Raw genomic sequence first — 22,642 nt, 5'->3', positions numbered from 1 at the left:
TTAATGCGTGAAAAGGGGGGGGGGGGAGATTTCAGATATTTTGGATTCTGTGCATCCAGATTAGGATTGTCTTCTCTCTAGCTTCTAGTATTTTCCATATGTCTTGCTCTGTGGTTTACTGCCTTCCCTACTGAGTGGCATGGGGAGAATAATGTCCCCATCAGTCACTCTCCTCATCACTGTGTCCCGGGCTGATAAATTCCTGTAATATCTGGCGCAGTAGCTGTACAGTCGCCCAGGGATGTGGATTAATCACCTCTTCCTACGTACCGTATCCTAATGTTGGTATTAATTACCGCACACAGCGATGCCGGAGGCTGCAGAGCGACTTTTATGTAATTAACAAGTACACAGTTATTACTTGTGTCTCCTTTCACAAGGCAGCCTCTCCCGGCAGGAGAATTCACAATTAAGTAACCGCCAGACCAGCGATGCTCGTAACCTACTTTCTTGAGATAATGAGCAATTTCCATGGCGATGCAGCTGTACAACATGTTAACCCTGCCGCTGCCACTCTTCTGGCATCAAGGGTGGATGCTGCATACAAGTCTACCACTAGATGGGGCTGTTGCACAACTAGACAACCACTAGAAGGGACTGTACAGCAGGACACCAGCCCTAGAGGGCGCTGTTGTGCAATGGTACACTTACATTAGAGGAGGCTGCAATACATCAAAACGCTAAAGGCCCGTTTATCCGTGAGTTTCCCCGCAGGCAAATCGCGCGGCTTAGGAAACTATGGCGCCGCCGGCCGAATCGCTTACCCTAGTGATTCGGCCGGCACTGCCCTCAGTTTTCGCTCGGGAAGCTGCGAATCCCATAGCCCTGCATGCCACGGGTTCTGGGATTCGCCTGCATTCCCGCACACCCGGAAGTGCCGCCGCGCGTCTCACTGACGTGCGGCACAAGTGGAAACAGGCCCTAACGGTGGCCACACACCATACAATTTTTTAAATATCTGTTCAATTCAAAAATTTCAATCAATTTTTCTGACTGATTGTAACATTTCAAAAATATGACCAATGTACCACACACCTATGATCAATTTTTCCCCAGTTCTGATAAAAATGATTGGAAACTCTGAGAAAAAAAAGTGTGTATAGTAATACATTGACAATCTAACACACACCATACAATCTTTAGAAAAATTGAAGAACAATTTCCAGCATTCCGGATCAATAAAAATGGGAAAAAATCGGGAAATCCGATCTGATTTTTTAGTCGAATGAAAAAGTCTTTCGATTTGTTTCGGGAGATCCGATCATATTTATCGAATTGCTGTAAAATCGAATCATTTTATTGTATCGTGTGTGGCCACCTTAAGTCAAGACATACCTGCCTTAAAGCACAGCTGAAGTGAGAGGGATATGGAGGCTGCCATATTTATTTCCTTTTACACAATGCACATTGACTGGCTGTCCTGCTGAGCCTCTGCCTCTAATACTTTCAGCCATAGACCCTGAACTAGCATGCAGCTGTTTGTGACTGAAGCTGGATTAGCTGCATGCCTGTTCCAAGTGTGTGATTCAGATACCACTGTAGCCAAAGTGATCAGCAGGACTGCCAGGCAACTGGTATTGTTTAAAAATAAATACCGGTAAATCCAGAAGCCTGTATATGCGTCTCACCAGAGGTCCCCTATAAGTTAGGACATTACTGATAAAGAAAGGAAGGGTATGCCAGGACACCAGCACTAGAGGGGGCTGCTGTACACCAAGAAATCTGACATCATCATTGGTGGTGGGTTACAGACACAAACTACTGCAGGGAAGTCCTACCATTATGTAAGCATAGGAGACACAAACTACTGCAGGGAAGTCTCACCATTGTGGGAGAGGAGGAGACACAAACTACTGCAGGGAAGTCCTACCATTATGTAAGCAGAGGAGACACAAACTACTGCAGGGAAGTCTCACCATTGTGGGAGGGGATGAGACACAAACTACCGCAGGGAAGTCTCACCATTGTGGGAGAGGAGGAGACACAAACTACTGCAGGGAAGTCCTACCATTATGTAAGCAGAGGAGACACAAACTACTGCAGGGAAGTCTCACCATTGTGGGAGGGGATGAGACACAAACTACCGCAGGGAAGTCCCACCATTGTGGGAGGGGATGAGACACAAACTACTGCAGGGAAGTCTCACCATTGTGGGAGAGGAGGAGACACAAACTACTGCAGGGAAGTCCTACCATTATGTAAGCAGAGGAGACACAAACTACTGCAGGGAAGTCTCACCATTGTGGGAGGGGATGAGACACAAACTACTGCAGGGAAGTTTCACCATTGTGGGAGGGGAAGAGACACAAACTACTGCAGGGAGATCTCACCATTGTGGGAGGAGAGGAGACACAAACTACTGCAGGGAGATCTCACCACTGTGGGAGGAGAGGAGACACAAACTACTGCAGGGAAGTCTCACCACTGTGGGAGGAGAGGAAACACAAACTACTGCAGGGAAGTCTCACCATTGTGGGAGGGGAGGAGACACAAACTACTGCAGGGAGATCTCACCATTGTAGGAGGGGAGGAGACACAAACTACTGCAGGGAGATCTCACCATTGTGGGAGGAGAGGAGACACAAACTACTGCAGGGAGATCTCACCACTGTGGGAGGAGAGGAGACACAAACTACTGCAGGGAGATCTCACCATTGTGGGAGGGGAGGAGACACCAACTACTGCAAGGAGATCTCACCATTGTGGGAGGGGCGGAGACACAAACTACTGCAGGGAAGTCTCACCATTGTGGGAGAGGAGGAGACACAAACTACCGCAGGGAAGTCCTACCATTATGATAACAAACAAGAGTAAACAGTCGCGCACTAGTGGATGGAGCAGCCAAGGTGTACTCAGGGTCAGTCCTCAGCCCCTAAAAAGATATATGTACAATATGGTGGGAGCACCCGGCGCTCAGAATCTCAAGGGTCACAATATATAGTCAGCCGGGTATCCAATGCGGAGAAACACCGTGAAAGTGACAGTGGGGTGGTAATACCTCTCTTCACCCACGGTGGATCATCCGACTACAGGAAGTCTCGTAACAGTACCTCAAGGCTGGAAAATACCCCAAAACGAAGATGGTGCTTTCTCCTGTATCGCAATCCGTCCCGGAATATGGAAGGGAGAGAGAGACACTCTCAATAGCGCAGCCAGACTCAAAGCTCGCGCGGAGACGCTCCGTCCTTCGTTCTCCACATCCGCCGGCAGTGACGTCAGCCCTCTGCGTTCCACCACTCTCCAGACCAGTGTCAGCCTACTTCCTGGATAGGGGTACACGGAGGGGACAAACACTGATTGTGCAGACTGCGCTTAGTGTTGGTAACGCTGCGCAAAAGAATGCACTTACAGGAGAATTTCTTGATTTTATTGCATGTAAAAGAGTATCCCACTCTATACTCTTTTACATGCTCCGCGCGAGCTTTGAGTCTGGCTGCGCTATTGAGAGTGTCTCTCTCTCCCTTCCATATTCCGGGACGGATTGCGATACAGGAGAAAGCACCATCTTCGTTTTGGGGTATTTTCCAGCCTTGAGGTACTGTTACGAGACTTCCTGTAGTCGGATGATCCACCGTGGGTGAAGAGAGGTATTACCACCCCACTGTCACTTTCACGGTGTTTCTCCGCATTGGATACCCGGCTGACTATATATTGTGACCCTTGAGATTCTGAGCGCCGGGTGCTCCCACCATATTGTACACAAGTCCTACCATTATGTAAGCAGAGGAGACACAAACTACTGCAGGGAAGTCTCACCATTTTGGGAGGGGAGGAGACACAAACTACCGCAGGGAAGTCTCACCATTGTGGGAGGGGAAGAGACACAAACTACTGCAGGGAAGTCGCACCATTGTGGGAGGGGAGGAGACCCAAACTACTGCAGGGAAGTCCCACCATTGTGGGAGGGAGGAGACTCAAACTGCTGCAGGGAAATCTCACCACTGTGGGAGGGGAGGAGACACAAACTACTGCAGGGAAGTCTCACCACTGTGGGAGGGGAGGAGACCCAAACTACTGCAGGGAAGTTTCACCATTGTGGGAGGGGAGGAGACACAAACTACTGCAGTGAAGTCTTACCATTATGTGAAAGGAGGAGACACAACGACTGCAGGGAAGTCTCACCATTGTGAAAGGGAAAAGACACAAAATACTGCAGGGAAGTCTCACCATTGTGGGAGGGAGGAGACACAAACTACTGCAGGGAAGTCTCACCATTGTGGGAGGAGAGGAGACACAAACTACTGCAGGGAGAGCTCACCACTGTGGGAGGAGAGGAGACACAAACTACTGCAGGGAGATCTCACCATTGTGGGAGGGGAGAAGACACAAACTGCTGCAGGGACGTCTCACCATTGTGGGAGGGGAGGAGACACAAACTACTGCAGTAAAGTTTCATCATTGTGTAAGGGGAGGAGCCACAAACTGCTGCAGGGAAATCTCACCACTGTGGGAGGGGTGGAGACACAAACTACTGCAGGGAAGTCTCACCATTGTGGGAGAGGAGGAGACACAAACTGCTGCAGGGAAGTCTCACCATTATGTAAGCAGAGGAGACACAAACTACTGCAGGGAAGTCTCGCCATTGTGGAAGGGGAGGAGACACAAACTACCGCAGGGAAGTCTCACCATTGTGGGAGGGGAAGAGACACAAACTACTGCAGGGAAGTCGCACCATTGTGGGAGGGGAGGAGACCCAAACTACTGCAGGGAAGTCCCATCACTGTGGGAGGGAGGAGACACAAACTGCTGCAGGGAAATCTCACCACTGTGGGAGGGGAGGAGACCCAAACTACTGCAGGGAAGTTTCACCATTGTGGGAGGGGAGGAGACACAAACTACTGCAGTGAAGTCTTACCATTATGTGAAAGGAGGAGACACAAACTACTGCAGGGAAGTCTCACCATTGTGGGAGGGAGGAGACACAAACTACTGCAGGGAAGTCTCACCATTGTGGGAGGGGAGAAGACACAAACTGCTGCAGGGACGTCTCACTATTGTGGGAGGGGAGGAGCCACAAACTGCTGCAGGGAAATCTCACCACTGTGGGAGGGGTGGAGACACAAACTACTGCAGGGAAGTCCTACCATTATGTGAAAGGAGGAGACACAAACTACTGCAGGGAAGTCTCACCATTGTGGGAGGGGAGGAGACGCAAACTACTGAAAGGAAGTCTCACCATTGTGGGAGGGAGGAGACACAAACTACTGCAGGGAAGTCTCACCATTGTGGGAGGGGAGAAGACACAAACTGCTGCAGGGACGTCTCACTATTGTGGGAGGGGAGGAGCCACAAACTGCTGCAGGGAAATCTCACCACTGTGGGAGGGGTGGAGACACAAACTACTGCAGGGAAGTCCTACCATTATGTGAAAGGAGGAGACACAAACTACTGCAGGGAAGTCTCACCATTGTGGGAGGGGAGGAGACACAAACTGCTGAAAGGAAGTCTCACCATTGTGGGAGGGAGGAGACACAAACTACTGCAGGGAAGTTTCACCATTGTGTGTGTGTGGGGGGGGGAGGAGACACAAAGTGCAGCAAGGAAGTCCCAGCATTGTGGTGGAGCAGGTGACACAAGAAAGAAGAAACGCAAGGAACTGTAGGTACTGGTGTTTCCACTACAGACATACTGTATTAGAAGCCTTGTTCTGTGTGTGTCGGAGTTCTGTGCAGTGATGATGATTAGGGGTTTTGGAAAGGGGGGGGGGGATATACTGCACATAATGAGGGATGTATACACCTGTATGGCCTGTCACAGAAGATTACACACAGCTGTAACAAGATAACAGTACAGTGAATAAGGTCAGGCTTGAACTCACTGGCTGACTTACTAAATCGCATGTTGAGGCAACGATGCATGGTCTGTACCGGCAGAGAAGGCTGAATGCTTATAATGATGTATAGAGGTTTGTAGCAACAACTGGCTCCCCCTTAAGCTTTATATTGGGGTGTCAGTGATCTGTGGGTGGGGGAGGGGCTTCTGTTTGCGATTTGTGTGTGATGATTGCAGTGACATGTTGGGGGGAATACATTTACGTAAAAGCATCTCTGAGATCACCTGTCTTATTTGCAGAAAGCCAGGCTGGGTCCAGCCGGTAACAAAGTCATCACTCCGACAGATGACCGCCGGCCAATCAACAACATTGACAGCGTCAAACTCACGGATTTTGTCTTCCTGACGGTGCTGGGAAAAGGCAGCTTTGGAAAGGTATGATATTACATTGGACAAACAGGTGATCTGATGAGTATAAGGTCCTTGTAGGGATCTGTAGAATGCTACAGTATTTGTATTCAGACAGTCTTGGGATTCATATGCCACTAGCACACTGCACAGCCAGAAGCACGTTCATTTGGAGGCATTGCCCGATAAGCAGGTGGGTAGCACAGGAAGCTCTGGAGTAGGTGCCACCTGTTTGGGCATCCTTAAAGGGGCAATATGGCGAAAAATTGTAAAATTTAAAATATGTACAAACATAGACAAATAAGAAGTATGTTTCTTCCAGAGTAAAATGAGCCATAAATGACTTTTCTCCTATGCTGCTGTCACTTACAGTAGGTAGTAGAAATCAGGTTTTGGACTAGTCCATCTCTTCATAGGGGATTCTAAGCAAGGCTTTTATTCTTTATAAAGATATTCCCTAAAAAGGATTTAAACAATGATTCTGGCCAGCCTCCCTGCTCCCTACACAGTTTTCTGGCAGTTGGACAGAACAACTGCCATTCACTGAGAGCTTTTAAAAATAAATAAATCCCTAAGCATCCCCCATGAAGAGATGGACTAGCCCAAAACCTGTCACTTCTGTCAGATTTCTACTACCTACTGTAAGTGACAGCAACATAGGAGAAAAGTAATTTATGGCTCATTTTACTCTGGAAGAAACATACCTTTTATTTGTATATGTTTGCACATATTTCAAGTTTTACACTTTTTCGCCATAGTGCCCCTTTAAAGGAAAATTGTAACCTAATAAAAAAAAAAGTTAAGATACTCACCTAAAGGAGGGAAGGCTCTGTATCCCTTAGAGGCTGTGTCTTCAGGTCTCTGAGTACTTCCAAAGAGTTCTGTTGCTTTCCATGGAGACCCAGAGACATTTTTAACATTAAAGTCAGAGGCTGAAATGGGGCCCGGGGGTGGAACGAGAGGATGCAAAGGAACAGGAAGGCTCTAAGGCACTGTTCCCCAACCCTGTCCTCAAGGCCCACCAACAGTGCATGTTTTGCAGAAAAGCACACACAATCACAGGTGAGGTAATCAGTGTCTCAGCAGAGTGCCCTGTTGGTGAGCCTTGAGGACAAGGTTGGGAAGCCCTGCTCTCATCCACACTCTTCCTTCCTCTTTGGAGAGTATCTAACTTCTTATATATATATATATATATATATATATATATATATATATATATATATATATATATTTATTTATTTTTTTTTCTTTAGCAGTTTACAGTTGTCCTTTTTCCACTAGCTGCAAATTCGCATTGCACCACATCAAAACTGAAGCCAATGCATGTCAATGGAGTCATTTCCATTGCATGCAAATTTGTATTTGCGATGCGACCCGGGGAAATTATGTATGGCATGCTGCAGATTTCCGCGGCACGCATCCGATTCCCCTAAGCAGTCACAGGCATCCGGACTTCCGGAAGACACCCGCGGCTGGATGCGATCCGGTTAGTGGAAATGGACCATAAGAGCTGCCAAACACGGCAGGTGGGAGTTTACATACATGTATGACAGCTGTATATTTTGGTTGCTGATGACAAGTCCACCTTTTAATGGCTGCTTAAGGAATCACTATCACAAACAAGTGTAAAATGTGAAATACAATTGTACCCATACATAAAATATGAACGTTTGCTCCAGAGCACAATGTAGCTGATACAGTTATTATTAATCTGATAAATCTTTCCGGGAAATTCTGAAAGTGTGTTTTTTTTGTTTTTGTTTTTTTACATTTCAAATGAACTCCCTGGTATGGATCTATTGATGAATGTAACAGGATGTTAACCCTATGTCTACTTCCATGAAAGCAGGAAGTAGACACACTGCAGATTTATTGCAGGATTTGTATCAGCTGTAGAAAAGAAATGTTTTTCTTTAAGGGTTATTATGCTGTTGCGTATCTTTTAGAGCAGAGAGGACGTTCTAAGTTCAGGTCCACTTTAATGCTTTAAAAAGGCCTAAAAGTGTGATCTTTTTATGGCAGGACCTTAAAGGACAACTGAAGTATATTTATTTCCTTTTAAGCATGCAGCATATCAGGCATTTCTGACATTGTTGGATCTGACAAGATTAGCTGCATACTTGTTTCTGGTGTGATTCAGACACTACTGCAGCCAAAAAGACCGGCAGGACTGCCAGGCAACTAGTATAGTTTAGAAGGAAATAAAATACGGAAGCCTCCATATTCTTACCATTTCAGTTGTTTTTCTAAGGGTGCATACACATGCTCAATGATTTCTGGTGCAGGGATTTCCCCTGGGAAAAAGTAGGCAGAATGTTGTACAGACACTTTGCTATGGAGGGGGGGAAGGAGAGACCACAATCAATTGTAAATCTGATGGATGAGTGTTATATTTGTATTGCTTTGCAGGTTATGTTAGCGGAAAGGAAAGGGAGCGATGAACTTTATGCCATCAAAATCCTGAAGAAGGACGTGGTAATCCAGGATGACGATGTAGAATGTACCATGGTGGAGAAGAGAGTGCTAGCTCTGCAGGAGAAACCGCCTTTCCTGACACAGCTCCATTCATGCTTCCAGACGGTGGTAGGTGCTGCTATAGGAGGTGAAAGGGTCCCTATACTCAGGGATACACACCTGTATCCGTTACCAGGGGCTCCCTCCACCCTCCACCTGCAGTGGGGGGAGAGGAGCAGCATATACTGTACTCTGGACAAAGGAACAACCAATACTGCACTATGGTGAGGGGGGAAAAGCACCATAAACTGTAATATGGAGAGAGGAGAGGAGCAGCATGTATTGTACTATGGAGGGAGGAGAGGAGCAGCATGCACTGTACTATGGAGGGAGGAGAGGAGCAGCATGTACTGCACTATGGAGAGGGGAGAGGGGCAGCATGTACTGCACTATGGAGAGAGTAGAGGAGCAGCATGCACTGTACTATGGAGAGAGGAGAGGAGCAGCATGTACTGTACTATGGAGAGAGGAGAGGAGCAGCATGTACTGTACTATGGAGGGAGGAGAGGAGCAGCATGTACTGCACTATGGAGAGGGGAGAGGGGCAGCATGTACTGCACTATGGAGAGAGGAGATGAGCAGCATGTACTGTACTATGGAGAGAGGAGAGGAGTAGCATGTACTGTACTATGGAGAGAGGAGAGGAGCAGCATGTACTGTACTATGGAGAGAGGAGAGGAGTAGCATGTACTGTACTATGGAGAGAGGAGAGGAACAGCATGTACTGTACTATGGAGAGAGGAGAGGAGCAGCATGTACTGTACTAGGGAGAGAGGAGAGGAGTAGCATGTACTGTACTATGGAGAGGAGAGAGGAGAAGCATGTACTGTACTATGGAGAGAGGAGCAGCATGTACTGTACTATGGAGAGAGGAGAGGAGCAGCATGTACTGTACTATGGAGGGAGGAGAGGAGCAGCATGTACTGTACTATGGAGAGAGGAGCAGCATGTACTGTACTATGGAGAGGAGAGAGGAGAAGCATGTACTGTACTATGGAGAGAGGAGAGGAGTAGCATGTACTGTACTATGGAGAGAGGAGAGGAGCAGCATGTACTGTACTAGGGAGAGAGGAGAGGAGTAGCATGTACTGTACTATGGAGAGAGGAGAGGAGTAGCATGTACTGTACTATGGAGAGAGGAGAGGAGCAGCATGTACTGTACTAGGGAGAGAGGAGAGGAGTAGCATGTACTGTACTATGGAGAGAGGAGAGGAGCAGCATGTACTGTACTATGGAGAGAGGAGAGGAGCAGCATGTACTGTACTATGGAGAGAGGAGAGGAGCAGCATGTACTGTACTATGGAGAGAGGAGAGGAGTAGCATGTACTGTACTATGGAGAGAGGAGAGGAGCAGCATGTACTGTACTAGGGAGAGAGGAGAGGAGTAGCATGTACTGTACTAGGGAGAGAGGAGAGGAGCAGCATGTACTGTACTATGGGGAGAGGAGAGGAGCAGCATGTACTGTACTATGGAGGGAGGAGAGGAGCAGCATGTACTGTACTATGGTGAGGGGAGAAAAGCACCATAAACTGTAATATGGAGAGGGGAAGGGGAGACAAGTGTACTAGGAAGAGAGGAGAGGAGCAGCATGTACTGTACTATGGGGAGAGGAGAGGAGCAGCATGTACTGTACTATGGAGGGAGGAGAGGAGCAGCATGTACTGTACTATGGTGAGGGGAGAAAAGCACCATAAACTGTAATATGGAGAGGGGAAGGGGAGACAAGTGTACTAGGGAGAGAGGAGAGGAGCAGCATGTACTGTACTATGGGGAGAGGAGAGGAGCAGCATGTACTGTACTATGGAGGGAGGAGAGGAGCAGCATGTACTGTACTATGGTGAGGGGAGAAAAGCACCATAAACTGTAATATGGAGAGGGGAAGGGGAGACAAGTGTACTAGGGAGAGAGGAGAGGAGCAGCATGTACTGTACTATGGAGAGAGGAGAGGAGCAGCATGTACTGTACTATGGAGGGAGGAGAGGAGCAGCATGTACTGTACTATGGTGAGGGGAAGGGGAGACAAGTGTACTAGGGAGAGAGGAGAGGAGTAGCATGTACTGTACTATGGAGAGAGGAGAGGAGCAGCATGCACTGTACTATGGAGAGAGTAGAGGAGCAGCATGTATTGTACTATGGAGGGAGGAGAGGAGCAGCATGTACTGTTCTATGGAGAGAGTAGAGGAGCAGCATGTACTGTACTAGGGAGAGAGGAGAGGAGCAGCATGTACTGTACTAGGGAGAGAGGAGAGGAGCAGCATGTACTGTACTATGGAGAGAGTAGAGGAGCAGCATGTATTGTACTATGGAGAGAGGAGAGGAGCAGCATGTACTGTACTATGGAGAGAGGAGAGGAGCAGCATGTACTGTACTATGGAGAGAGGAGAGGAGTAGCATGTTCTGTTCTATGGAGAGAGGAGAAGCATGTACTGTACTATGGAGAGAGGAGAGGAGTAGCATGTTCTGTTCTATGGAGAGAGGAGAAGCATGTACTGTACTATGGAGAGAGGAGAGGAGCAGCATGCACTGTACTATGGAGGGAGGAAAAGAGCAGCATGTACTGTACTATGGAGAGGGGAGAGGAGCAGCATGTACTGTACTATGGAGAGGGGAGAGGAGCAGCATGTACTGTACTATGGAGAGAGGAGTAGCATGTACTGTTCTATGGAGAGAGGAGAAGCATGTACTGTACTATGGAGAGAGTAGAGGAGCAGCATGTATTGTACTATGGAGGGAGGAGAGGAGTAGCATGTACTGTACTATGGAGAGAGGAGAGGAGCAGCATGTACTGTACTATGGAGAGAGGAGAGGAGCAGCATGTACTGTACTATGGAGAGAGTAGAGGAGCAGCATGCACTGTACTATGGAGAGAGAGGAGTAGCATGTACTGTACTAGGGAGAGAGGAGAGGAGTAGCATGTACTGTACTATGGAGAGAGGAGCAGCATGTACTGTACTATGGAGAGAGGAGAGGAGTAGCATGTACTGTACTATGGAGAGAGGAGAGGAGCAGCATGTACTGTACTAGGGAGAGAGGAGAGGAGTAGCATGTACTGTACTAGGGAGAGAGGAGAGGAGCAGCATGTACTGTACTATGGGGAGAGGAGAGGAGCAACATGTACTGTACTATGGAGGGAGGAGAGGAGCAGCATGTACTGTACTATGGTGAGGGGAGAAAAGCACCATAAACTGTAATATGGAGAGGGGAAGGGGAGACAAGTGTACTAGGGAGAGAGGAGAGGAGCAGCATGTACTGTACTATGGGGAGAGGAGAGGAGCAGCATGTACTGTACTATGGAGGGAGGAGAGGAGCAGCATGTACTGTACTATGGTGAGGGGAGAAAAGCACCATAAACTGTAATATGGAGAGGGGAAGGGGAGACAAGTGTACTAGGGAGAGAGGAGAGGAGCAGCATGTACTGTACTATGGAGAGAGAGGAGAGGAGCAGCATGTACTGTACTATGGAGAGGGGAAGGGGAGACAAGTGTACTAGGGAGAGAGGAGAGGAGCAGCATGTACTGTACTATGGGGAGGGGAGAGGAGCAGCATGTACTGTACTATGGAGAGAGGAGAGGAGCAGCATGCACTGTACTATGGAGGGAGGAGAGGAGCAGCATGTACTGTACTATGGAGAGGGGAGAGGAGCAGCATGTACTGTACTATGGAGAGAGGAGAGGAGCAGCATGTACTGTACTATGGAGAGAGTAGAGGAGCAGCATGTATTGTACTATGGAGGGAGGAGAGGAGCAGCATGTACTGTTCTATGGAGAGAGTAGAGGAGCAGCATGTACTGTTCTATGGAGAGAGAGGAGTAGCATGTACTGTACTATGGAGAGAGGAGAAGCATGTACTGTACTATGGAGAGAGGAGAGGAGCAGCATGCACTGTACTATGGAGGGAGGAGAGGAGCAGCATGTACTGTACTATGGAGGGAGGAGAGGAGCAGCATGTACTGTACTATGGAGAGAGGAGAGGAGCAGCATGTATTGTACTATGGAGAGAGGAGAGGAGCAGCATGCTCTGTACTATGGAGAGAGGAGAGGAGCAGCATGCTCTGTACTATGGAGAGAGGAGAGGAGCAGCATGTACTGTACTAGGGAGAGAGGAGAGGAGCAGTATGTACTGTACTATGGAGGGAGGAGAGGAGCAGCATGTATTGTACTATCCGGAGAGGAGCAGCATGTACTGTACTATGGAGGGTAGAGAGGAGCAGCTAGTATGTATTGTACTATCCGGGGAGGAGCAGCATGTACTGTACTATGGAGGGTAGAGAGGAGCAGCTAGTATGTATTGTACTATCTGGGGAGGAGCAGCATGTATTGTATTATGGAGAGGAGCAGCTAGTATGTATTGTATTATCCGGGGAGGAGCAGCATGTATTGTACTATGGAGAGGAGAGAGGAGCAGCTAGTATGTATTGTACTATCCTGGGAGGAGAGGAGCAGCATGTACTGTACTATGGAGAGGAGCAGCTAGTATGTATTGTACTATCCGGGGAGGAGAGGAGCAGCATGTACTGTACTATGGAGAGGAGAGAGGAGCAGCTAGTATGTATTGTACTATCCGGGGAGGAGAGGAGCAGCATGTTTTGTACTATGGAGGGAGGAGCAGCATGTACTGTACTATGGAGGGAGAGGAAGGAGCAGCATGTACTGTACTGTACTATGGAGAGAGGAGAGGAGCAGCATGTACTGTACTATGGAGGGAGGAGAGGAGCAGCATGTATTGCACTTTAGGGGTAGATAAGTACTGTGTGCTTGTTACTATTGGGGAGAGGGGGTAAAGGGGGATCCTGTGCTATACTATAGAAAGCAGTATGCATTGTAATGTTGTTTTCTTCCAGGACCGCCTGTATTTTGTGATGGAATATGTGAACGGAGGAGACCTCATGTATCATATTCAACAAGTGGGAAAATTTAAAGAGCCCCAAGCAGTGTAAGTCTGCAGTGTTTGCCGTGTGCCTCCATTTACTCTGATCATGTAGATGATTTGCACCTGGCAGGATGTTATGTATGACCTCTACTGCTGGAGGAATGGATAGCTTGGCCAGGCTCACTCTACCCTGCCAGCTGATAATGCTTCCTCTGAGACATGCCATGATCCATCTCTGCATACAGGAGTATGCGCCCTCAGCTGATCTCTGCCTGCGAGTATCCATAGACTGATGTGTTGGCAGGTGGATCTGGCCTGGATATCAGTGATCAGTAGCTGTGCGAGATGCCAGCACAGCACCCCCTCCCCCCAGCACTGTGACAACCTGAGATAAATTGTACAAAACACTTCTGCATCCTCTCTGTAAGGTCGCCTGCTGAGGACATTATTAAATACCAATAATGTACAATTAAGTGTAATTAGAATTGAGTGCTTTAAGATTGCATAAATCAGAGGCTGGCATGGCGTAATGGGCTGCTTATCCAGCAACAAGGGTATGAGGTCACCATCAGAGCATTGTGTGTGTCACTGAGGACCTGTCCTCTGTACATCTTCTCCCATCTTTCTCTCCTTCTATTCACTGCCTTAAGCTCCATTCAAATACCTGACCTCGGCCAAAACGAACCACCGGTCAGCTGAGAATCATGTAAAAAAATGTCCCAACGATGGTAAAAGACAGCAATTATCGTCTGTGTAGACCGTTCCGCCAGTTTTATTCGCAGGACCAGGAGATATTTTATCATGGCTAAAGAAAAACAATGTGGAACTGTAAATAGGGTTAAAGAGAGTCTGAAGCGAGAATAGATCTCGCTTCAGACCTCATAGCTAGCAGGGGCACATGTGCCCCTGCTAAAACGCCGCTATCCCGCGGCTTAACGGGGGTCCCTGTCCCCCCAAATCCCCTCCGTAATGCGGGGGAGCGCTTCCGCATTGGGGCAGGGCTAACCGCCGCAGCCCTGCCCCACGCGCGTCTGTCAGCGCGTATCTCCGCCTCTCCCCCGCCCCTCTCAGTCTTCCTTCACTGAGAGGGGCGGGGGAGAGGCGGCGATGCGCGTCTGATAGACGCGACTGGAGGCAGGGCTGCGGCTGTTAGCCCTTGCCTCCAGGAAGCAAAGTCCACGACCAACTTTGCAACCAACTTTTGCGGGGGGTGGGTTGGGGGTGAAGGGACCCCCGTTTAGCCGCGGGATAGCAGCGTTTTAGCAGGGGCACACGTGCCCCTGCTATATATGAGAGCTGAAGCGAGATTTAGTCTCGTTTCAGTGTCTCTTTAAGTTATGGGATATACTGGAGGTGTAAAGGAATGTAATTATTTTTATTTATATAGTGCCAACATCTTCCGTAGCGTAGTACAAAACAAATATTGGAGAACATATATACTGTACATGAGAGGGTATGAGGGTGTTTGAAGGTTTCCAGGCTCGGTGCATGATGGACAGGCTGTGAGAGAATTCCAGAGGAGAGGGGACACTCATGAGAAGTCCTGAGTGAAAGGAGGTGACCAAGCTAGAGGACAAAAAGGTCTCCTGGGGGGAGCGAAGGTCCCGGGTGAGGAAGTACCTGGAGATTGAGGAAATGTATGGAGGTGACAGCTTGTGTAGAGCTTTGCATTATAGCGTGAGCAGTTTAAACTGGATCCTTTGGGTAATTGGTAAGAGAGGGGCTGCCTCAGAGGAGCAGGAGGAGAGGTGGGCGAGACGGGCAGCAGAGTTTAATGGGAATGGAGAGGTGCCAGTCTGTTTTTTGGTGTTAAAGTAGTCAAGACAGGATATGATTAGAGCCTAGTACTAAAGTGTTTGGATGCTTCCTCTGAAAGAAAGGGACTGATTTTGTAAATGTTTTTGAGATGGAAGTAACAGGAGGTAGTTAATGTGTTACTATGTGGTCTAAACGGGGGCTCAAAGTCCAGAATTACTCCCAGACTGTGAGCTTTAGGAGTAAGTGGAGTGTTTTCTACAGTGATGGTGACTATGGCGGGTGGAACAGAGAGAGAAGGTGGAATAACTGGTTTAGCATTTACGAATATTCTCACAGTTGATTTTTACTATTTCCACCTGTGTCCTTCTGTGACATAGCACACAGTGATGTTTTGCTGTGCTAAATCCCTCCTGAGGTGTGTTTTGCAGGTGGCAATATCTTCTGCTTCTTCCTTCCTGCTGTAATCTGCATGGTACAGTTGGACTGTGGGTCAGTAGTGAAGCAGTTAAAGGGGCACTATGGCGAAAAATTGTACAATTTAAAATCTGTGCAAACATAGACAAATAAGAAGTACATTTCCTCCAGAGTAAAATGAGCCATAAATTACCGTATATACTCGCAAGCAAGCCGAATTTTTGACCCCCCAAAAGTGGGCCAAAAGTTGGGGGGTCGGCTTGCTTGCGAGTCACGTTGGTCGGTGGTCGTAGGCCGCACCGCCGCTGCTATTAGCTTACCCTGTGGCTGCCGGCTTCCAATAGTCCCCTCTCTGTCTCCCGGGCATGTAAATAGATCACAGCAGCTCGCTCAACGGCGGCTGCTGTGTGATGACAGAAAGCTGTAGGCAGAGCGGTTTCCATAGTAACGGCGATACACATCGCTGTTACAGGAAGCCGCTCTCCCTACAGCTTCCTGTCATCACACAGCAGCCGCCGTGGAGCGAGCTGCTGTGATCTATTTACATGCCCGGGAGACGGAGAGGGGACTATTGGAAGCCGGCAGCCACAGGGTAAGCTAATAGCAGCGGCGGCCGCTGGGGACGGGGGTTGCTTGAGGCGGGGGACACTATACTAGCTATGGGAGGCACTATACTAGCTATGGGGGGCACTAAACTAGCTATAATAGGGCACTATACTAGCTATGGGGGGCACTATACTAGCTATGGGGGGCACTAAACTAGCTATAATGGGGCACTATACTAGCTTATGGGGGGCACTATACTAGCTTATGGGGGGCACTAAACTAGCTATAATGGGGCACTATACTAGCTATGGGGGGCACTAAACTAGCTATACTGGGGCACTATACTAACTATGGGGGGCACTAAACTAGCTATAATGGGGCACTATACTAGCTATGGGGGGCACTATACTAGCTATACTGGGCACTATACTAGCTATACTGGGCACTATGCTAGCTATACTGGGGTAACTATACTACCATACTGGGGCACTATAATAGCTATACAGGGCACTATACTAGCTATACTGAGCACTATACTAGCTATACTGGGCAATATACTAGCTATACTGGGCAATATACTAGCTATACTGGGGCACTATACTAGCTATACTGGGGCACTATACTAGCTATACTGGGGCACTATACTGGCTATACTGAGCACTATACTAGCTATACTGGGCAATATACTAGCTATACTGGGCACTATATTAGCTATACTGGGCACTTCACTAGCTATACTGGGCACTACCTACCTATACTGGGACACACTGGGGGGGATTACACGGCCAGCATTTCCTACCCCCGGCTTATATGAGGGTCAATCATTTTTTCCTGGTTTTTCAGGAAAAAGTTGGGGGGTCGGCTTATATGCGGGTCGGCTTGCTTGCGAGTATATACGGTACGTTCCTCCTATGTTGCTGTCACTTACATTAGGTAGTAGAAATCTGTCAGAAGTGACAGGTATTGGGCTAGTCCATCTCTTCATAGGGGATTCTCAGCAAGGCTTTTATTCTTTATAAAGATATTCCTTAAAGAGACTCTGAAACAAAATTTTCATCCTTATTTCTTCTATCCTATACGTTTCTATACCTGTTCTAATGTGCTCTGTCTAACTGCAGCCTTTCCTACTTGCACAGTGGCTGTATTATCTCTGTTATATGATCTAATCTACTCTCTTCTGGAATGTGTGGAATGTGCTGTGCTGCTTGTGATTGTCTAGAAGCTATACACACCCTCTCTAGGCCCCCTGCACGCTCTTTGACTCACTCACTCGGCTCTTCTCAGCGTATCACTTGCTATGTCTTTTGTTTGTAAACACTGGATAAAAATGGCAATTACAATCCAGGATTTCAGCAGGGAGAGGCAGAAACAGCACAGAGGGGCCCAGAAGAACATAATGAATAGAATGGTATGCTTTTTATTGTAAGAAATTTAGAGTACAGAGTCTCTTTAAAAAGGATTTATACAATGATGCTGGCCAGCCTCCCTGCCCGCTACACAGTTTTTTGGCAGTTGGACAGAGCAACGGCCATTCACTAAAATAAATAAACCCATGAGAATCCCCTATGAAGAGATGGACTAGTCCAAACCTGTCACTTCTGTCAGATTTCTACTACCTACTGTAAGTGACAGCAACATAGGAGAAAAGAAATGTATGGCTCATTTTACTCTGGAAAAAACATACTTCTTATTTGTTTATGTTTGCACATATTTTTACATTTTACAATTTCTTCGCCATAGTGCCCCTTTAAGTGCTATATGTCACAGTGTGTGCAGTATGGTTAGAGGATAGATGTGTAGTTTCATAGAGGGACTGGGAATGGAGTCCGCATGTTGGAATAATGTCCTTTGGCAGCTGTGTATCTGTTCCTGAGTCTAATGCTTGGAGTGAAGGAAAGCTCACGGATAGCATTACACACAAGTGTATTCATGCAGCCGCAGGCACGTCTCCCCCGCCTTGTAAGACCGCCGCAGCCTTCTCCCTAAGTGGCCGTGGGCTGTAGACTCTTTGCTGGGCCTGAGATAGCGGTAACATTTCAGAGCTGTGACCCAGAGATCAGATGGTGATATGAAGCTGTGAATCCACCTTCAGGCAATGTGAGAGCCTGTATTCCTTGTACAATGCTTCTCCGGTACCCCGAGGGTGACAGAGACCAGCTGGTTTGGACAAAGTCATACAGCAGAGGGGACACAACCTTCCACCCCACCCCCATGATCTCCGCTGTATGATAATCACCGTCTGACTTTGTGTTTAGATGAAGGCCATAAGACATCCTATCAGGATGCAGTCGTGGTATGTCATATAATTGGAGGCTGATTAATGACTGCAGCCAATCAGTTTAATAACTATACATACCGCTTTGTCTTATGCTTACGGCTGAGGGCAGTTTAATAATATAAATAGATGTATAGTGATGGCCGCTGGGTGCCTCATGTGCTGAGTCGTGACAGGAGATGCTACAGGTGATTCAGGGGGGAGGTAATGGATTATTGTTACCAATGGCAACCAGCTTGTGTAGGTATGTATGTGTCTACCAGACTTAACTTTCCAAGTGGGCCACAGACAGTCAGTTCCAACTTATAGTAGCATGAAGAAGACGGTGGCGTAGTGAATAGCACTCTCCCCTTTCAGCGCTGGGTCCCTGGTTTGTTTCCCAGCCAGGACACTCGCTGCAGAAAGTTTATATGTTCTCCCCATGTCTGTACGGGTTTCCTCCAGGCACTCCGGTTTCTTCTCACATTCCAAAAACATACAGATAAGTTAATGGGTTTCCCCCTAAAATTGGCCCCAGACTGCGACACCTATACTGCCGCGCTATATAAATAATAATTGGGTACTTACCCGTTAGCCGGGCGCATCCTCTAGGTGGCGACAAAACTCCAACAGAGTTACATCATTCCCTACTATCCATGGCGGCCTGGAGGAGAAATAGTAATTAGCGCCACCTGCCGGATGCGCCCGGCTAACGGATAAGTACCAATAATTGTATTTACTCAGTAAGATAAATATTTTTGTGTCTTTTGAAATGGTTAGTTTGTTATGCTACTCAATTGCTATGACAACAACCACTGGACTGATGCCTTACCTGCTTTTCCTGCATTTCCTGTACATTGACAAAGGGAACACATATGTTGTGTGGATCCTAAATGTTTGTATGTTTATTATTACCAAATTCACTTTTTCTAAGCTTTATCTACTTCTGGGATGTCTATGATAGAAAGTAAGAGACATTATCTTCAGTAGGAATGGTCAATTAATTGCGAACAAGTCGCAGTTGATGCAGGATAATGCAAATGTATGCAGCTCAAAAATGGACCAATCGAATTCCGCCTTGGTGGGCTTCAATTAGTCCATTTCCAAGCTACATAAATTTGCATACATGCATCTCTCTTAAGCTTGCAATTAGATGCATCTCATTGACAATGCCTAATCTCCGAGAGAGTCACAAACCACAACAAAATCCAGACATGAATCCCTCTCCCAGCTATGATAAAATTAAAACCGTTTTGGATGGTGAATGATCCAGTTTAAAGTGTGTTCTTGCCTCTGTACAGTTGCTGGCCACAGACAAGCTGCTCAAGGGCCTCTATGTTGTAATACATGCAAGCAGTGTCTCCCTGGATAATAGGGGGTTGTGGACTGTGTGGCAGTATTAGCCCCACCCTCTGATAACTGCATGTTGCGTGCAGGGGTGTCTGATGTGACTACTATGTTGTAATTTCACATGTAGACTAGAGCATGTAGTATGTAAGGTGGGGATAGTAATGGGTGCAACACTAATGTTTACTCTGTGCTCTCTTGTCAGGTTTTACGCGGCAGAGATATCAGTGGGACTGTTCTTCTTGCACAAGAAAGGAATCGTGTACAGGTGAGAGCGCTACCCTGTGTCCAGCCCCAGTACCACTGTCCTGAAAATAATACGTAGCAGCAAAATCATCTATATGGGTCATCAAAGCCTAGCAGTGATATTGTACCGTTCAGTTCACGGAGAAGGTCTTTTAGGCAAAGACGCCCAAGAGGTGCTCATCATCTGTTAAAACACTATGCTTTGGCAGAGCTTACCCTCCCAGGCAACACCAGCAGAGAGATCAGGATCAGACCAGGGTCATGTCCAGCTGGGGGAACTTCATGCTTTAATGAAGCCAACAGACTATGGCCTCGATTCATAAAGCATTCCCACATGCGGTAATGCTGGAAACAGCTGAATTTACCGAGCACTTAGCAAAATGTCCATTCGTAAAAGCTGTTACTGCATGAAAAGCTGACATTCCCGAGCAGTGAGGTAAAATACCGCCTTGTGCAGTGAACACCTCCAGCATGTCAGTAAATGTCAATTCATAAAGATTAGAGCAGGCAGTATTGGGACTGAGAATACCGCCTGCTTTGAAGAGGTGATAAAGATGTGGATAAGAGCAAAGTTAATGGAGACAGATCTCCTAGGCAGCAGCAGTGAGAGCAGAACAAACAAGGCTTCTCAGAATACCCCAGGCTGTGTTTTTTAACCTCTTGGGTACCTGTTTTCATGTTTTTTGTATCAGAAAGCCTGCATGTGTAACATTTCTAGAAGTTATTCTAAGCTGCGGCAATTAAATAGATTGTTTAGAAAGACTAATAGACAGATTCAGTGCAGATTCAGTGCATTGCAGGGCAAAGCAGCACCATAACGCAACACTATGAACATGGCCTGAGGCATGTAAAACACTGAGAGCCTTTTCTGTATAGGCGTGGCAATACCTCACACTTCAGTAACAAAGATCAGACATGTATGTGAGGTCTCATTCACATAATGGGCTTGATTCCCTAAACCATAATATAATGGCCGCGCTACACTTTGTGCACGCAATTTTGCGTTTTGCGCACGTTTTAGCACGCAATCATGAATTTTTGCGTGCAAATGCGTAGTTCTGCCTGCGGAAATTCGCGATTGCGTGCAAAATGCGAAATTGCGTTACAGCTTGTACAGAGAGCAATGTGAGACGCTCCCCCTAGGCCAGCATACTGCAGCATGATGTCCTACCACAGTGCTGCAGGCATTTCTGTCATGACTGGACTGACAGTAGAGAGCACCACAGGGGCTGCCATGTTGTGGTATAAAAGCAAAGCCACCCGCTTTCCCCGAGTGTGAGCGAGCTGTAGGGCCGATTCTGCCAACATCCGTACTAACACTAATCATCTACGGCTCATGTGGTGATCCATGTCCTAAGATGGAATTCCACCTTTGTTGAGATAGAAAAGCATTCATTTCAGCCAGGGATGGTTGTAGTCAGCCAACATCACTACGCTGGAACTACGCGTAGTTTTACGCAATTACGCTTCACCAAACTACGGCTTCAAAATCAAATATTCGGTTCGTATGCATTTTGTAGACTACGCGTTAAAATACGCAATTACGCATAGCACGAAGTGTAGTGTATGCGGATGCTTATGCCCGTATGCAGAAAATTTTATGCATTAATTCCTCTTTAATTGTTTATACCGGGAACCCTTCTATGCGTACATTCCCCTTTCCAATGCGTAAATTTGTAAGCATACAATCGCATGCGGAAAATTAGATGCGAGTAACGCATTCGTTCACTACGCAATACACATGTTAACTACGCATAGTGGGCGTAAGCTACTACTTCGCTAAGTTAAAAGCCAGGGTTTTAGTTCACAGAAGAATGCATTCTTATGCTTAATCACCTATACTGCGCAGAAGTACCCAGGTAAACGTAGGTGTCCTAACTCTGGCCCTGTAACATGCATAGTGCAGACATGCAAACACATTCATTGCATCAAACCTATCAATGGATTAGGAGCACACATCCTAACTTCCTCTCCTGGGAAAGACAGTGCATCTTACCAATCGCACAAGGGAGCTAATGTTATGTGTCCATGTGCACCATGCACATGCACCAGCATAAGCTGTCTGCATGCTGACAAACATACAGGGGAAGGGGGGAGTGCCCCGAATTGGACCCTAGCCACAGGGGTCAATGATAAGAATAAACATACATATATCCAGGCACATCACCTCTAGTTAGGACATTAAATAAATTATTAGGGAAAGGGAGGTGCTGAAGGGGGTGTGGCTAGAAACAGCAAAAATCAATTAACCCTCCGCACACTCACATGCAAATGTTCAAACAAATGCATTCACAGATTTACTCATCCAGGCACAACTGTTATCCCTACAGCTAAATTAAAAGCCAGGGTTTTAGTTCACAGAAGAATGCATTCTTATGCTTAGTCACCTATACTGCGTAGAAGTACCCAGGTAAACATAGGTGTCCTAACTCTGGCCCTGTAACATGCATAGTGCAGACATGCAAACACATTCATTGCATCAAACCTATCAATGGATTAGGAGCACACATCCT

The 22,642-nt window shown here is 47.2% G+C and overlaps 1 protein-coding gene across 2 annotated transcripts in view; it reads left to right on the top strand.

The window, feature by feature from the left end:
* PRKCA (protein kinase C alpha) overlaps window positions 1–22,642 on the top strand; it is a 535,637-nt gene that overhangs the window by 457,031 nt on the left and 55,964 nt on the right. For both annotated transcript variants that reach the window (XM_068262584.1, XM_068262583.1), the window contains 4 exons: window positions 6,073–6,207; window positions 8,590–8,763; window positions 13,536–13,627; window positions 20,089–20,151. In XM_068262584.1, the coding sequence (XP_068118685.1) occupies window positions 6,073–6,207; window positions 8,590–8,763; window positions 13,536–13,627; window positions 20,089–20,151 (464 nt within the window). The remainder of the gene's footprint in view (window positions 1–6,072; window positions 6,208–8,589; window positions 8,764–13,535; window positions 13,628–20,088; window positions 20,152–22,642) is intronic.

Source organism: Hyperolius riggenbachi, chromosome 12, assembly GCF_040937935.1.
Source record: "Hyperolius riggenbachi isolate aHypRig1 chromosome 12, aHypRig1.pri, whole genome shotgun sequence".
Taxonomy (NCBI): Eukaryota; Metazoa; Chordata; class Amphibia; order Anura; family Hyperoliidae; genus Hyperolius; species Hyperolius riggenbachi.
This window is presented reverse-complemented; position numbering and strand designations above follow the sequence as displayed.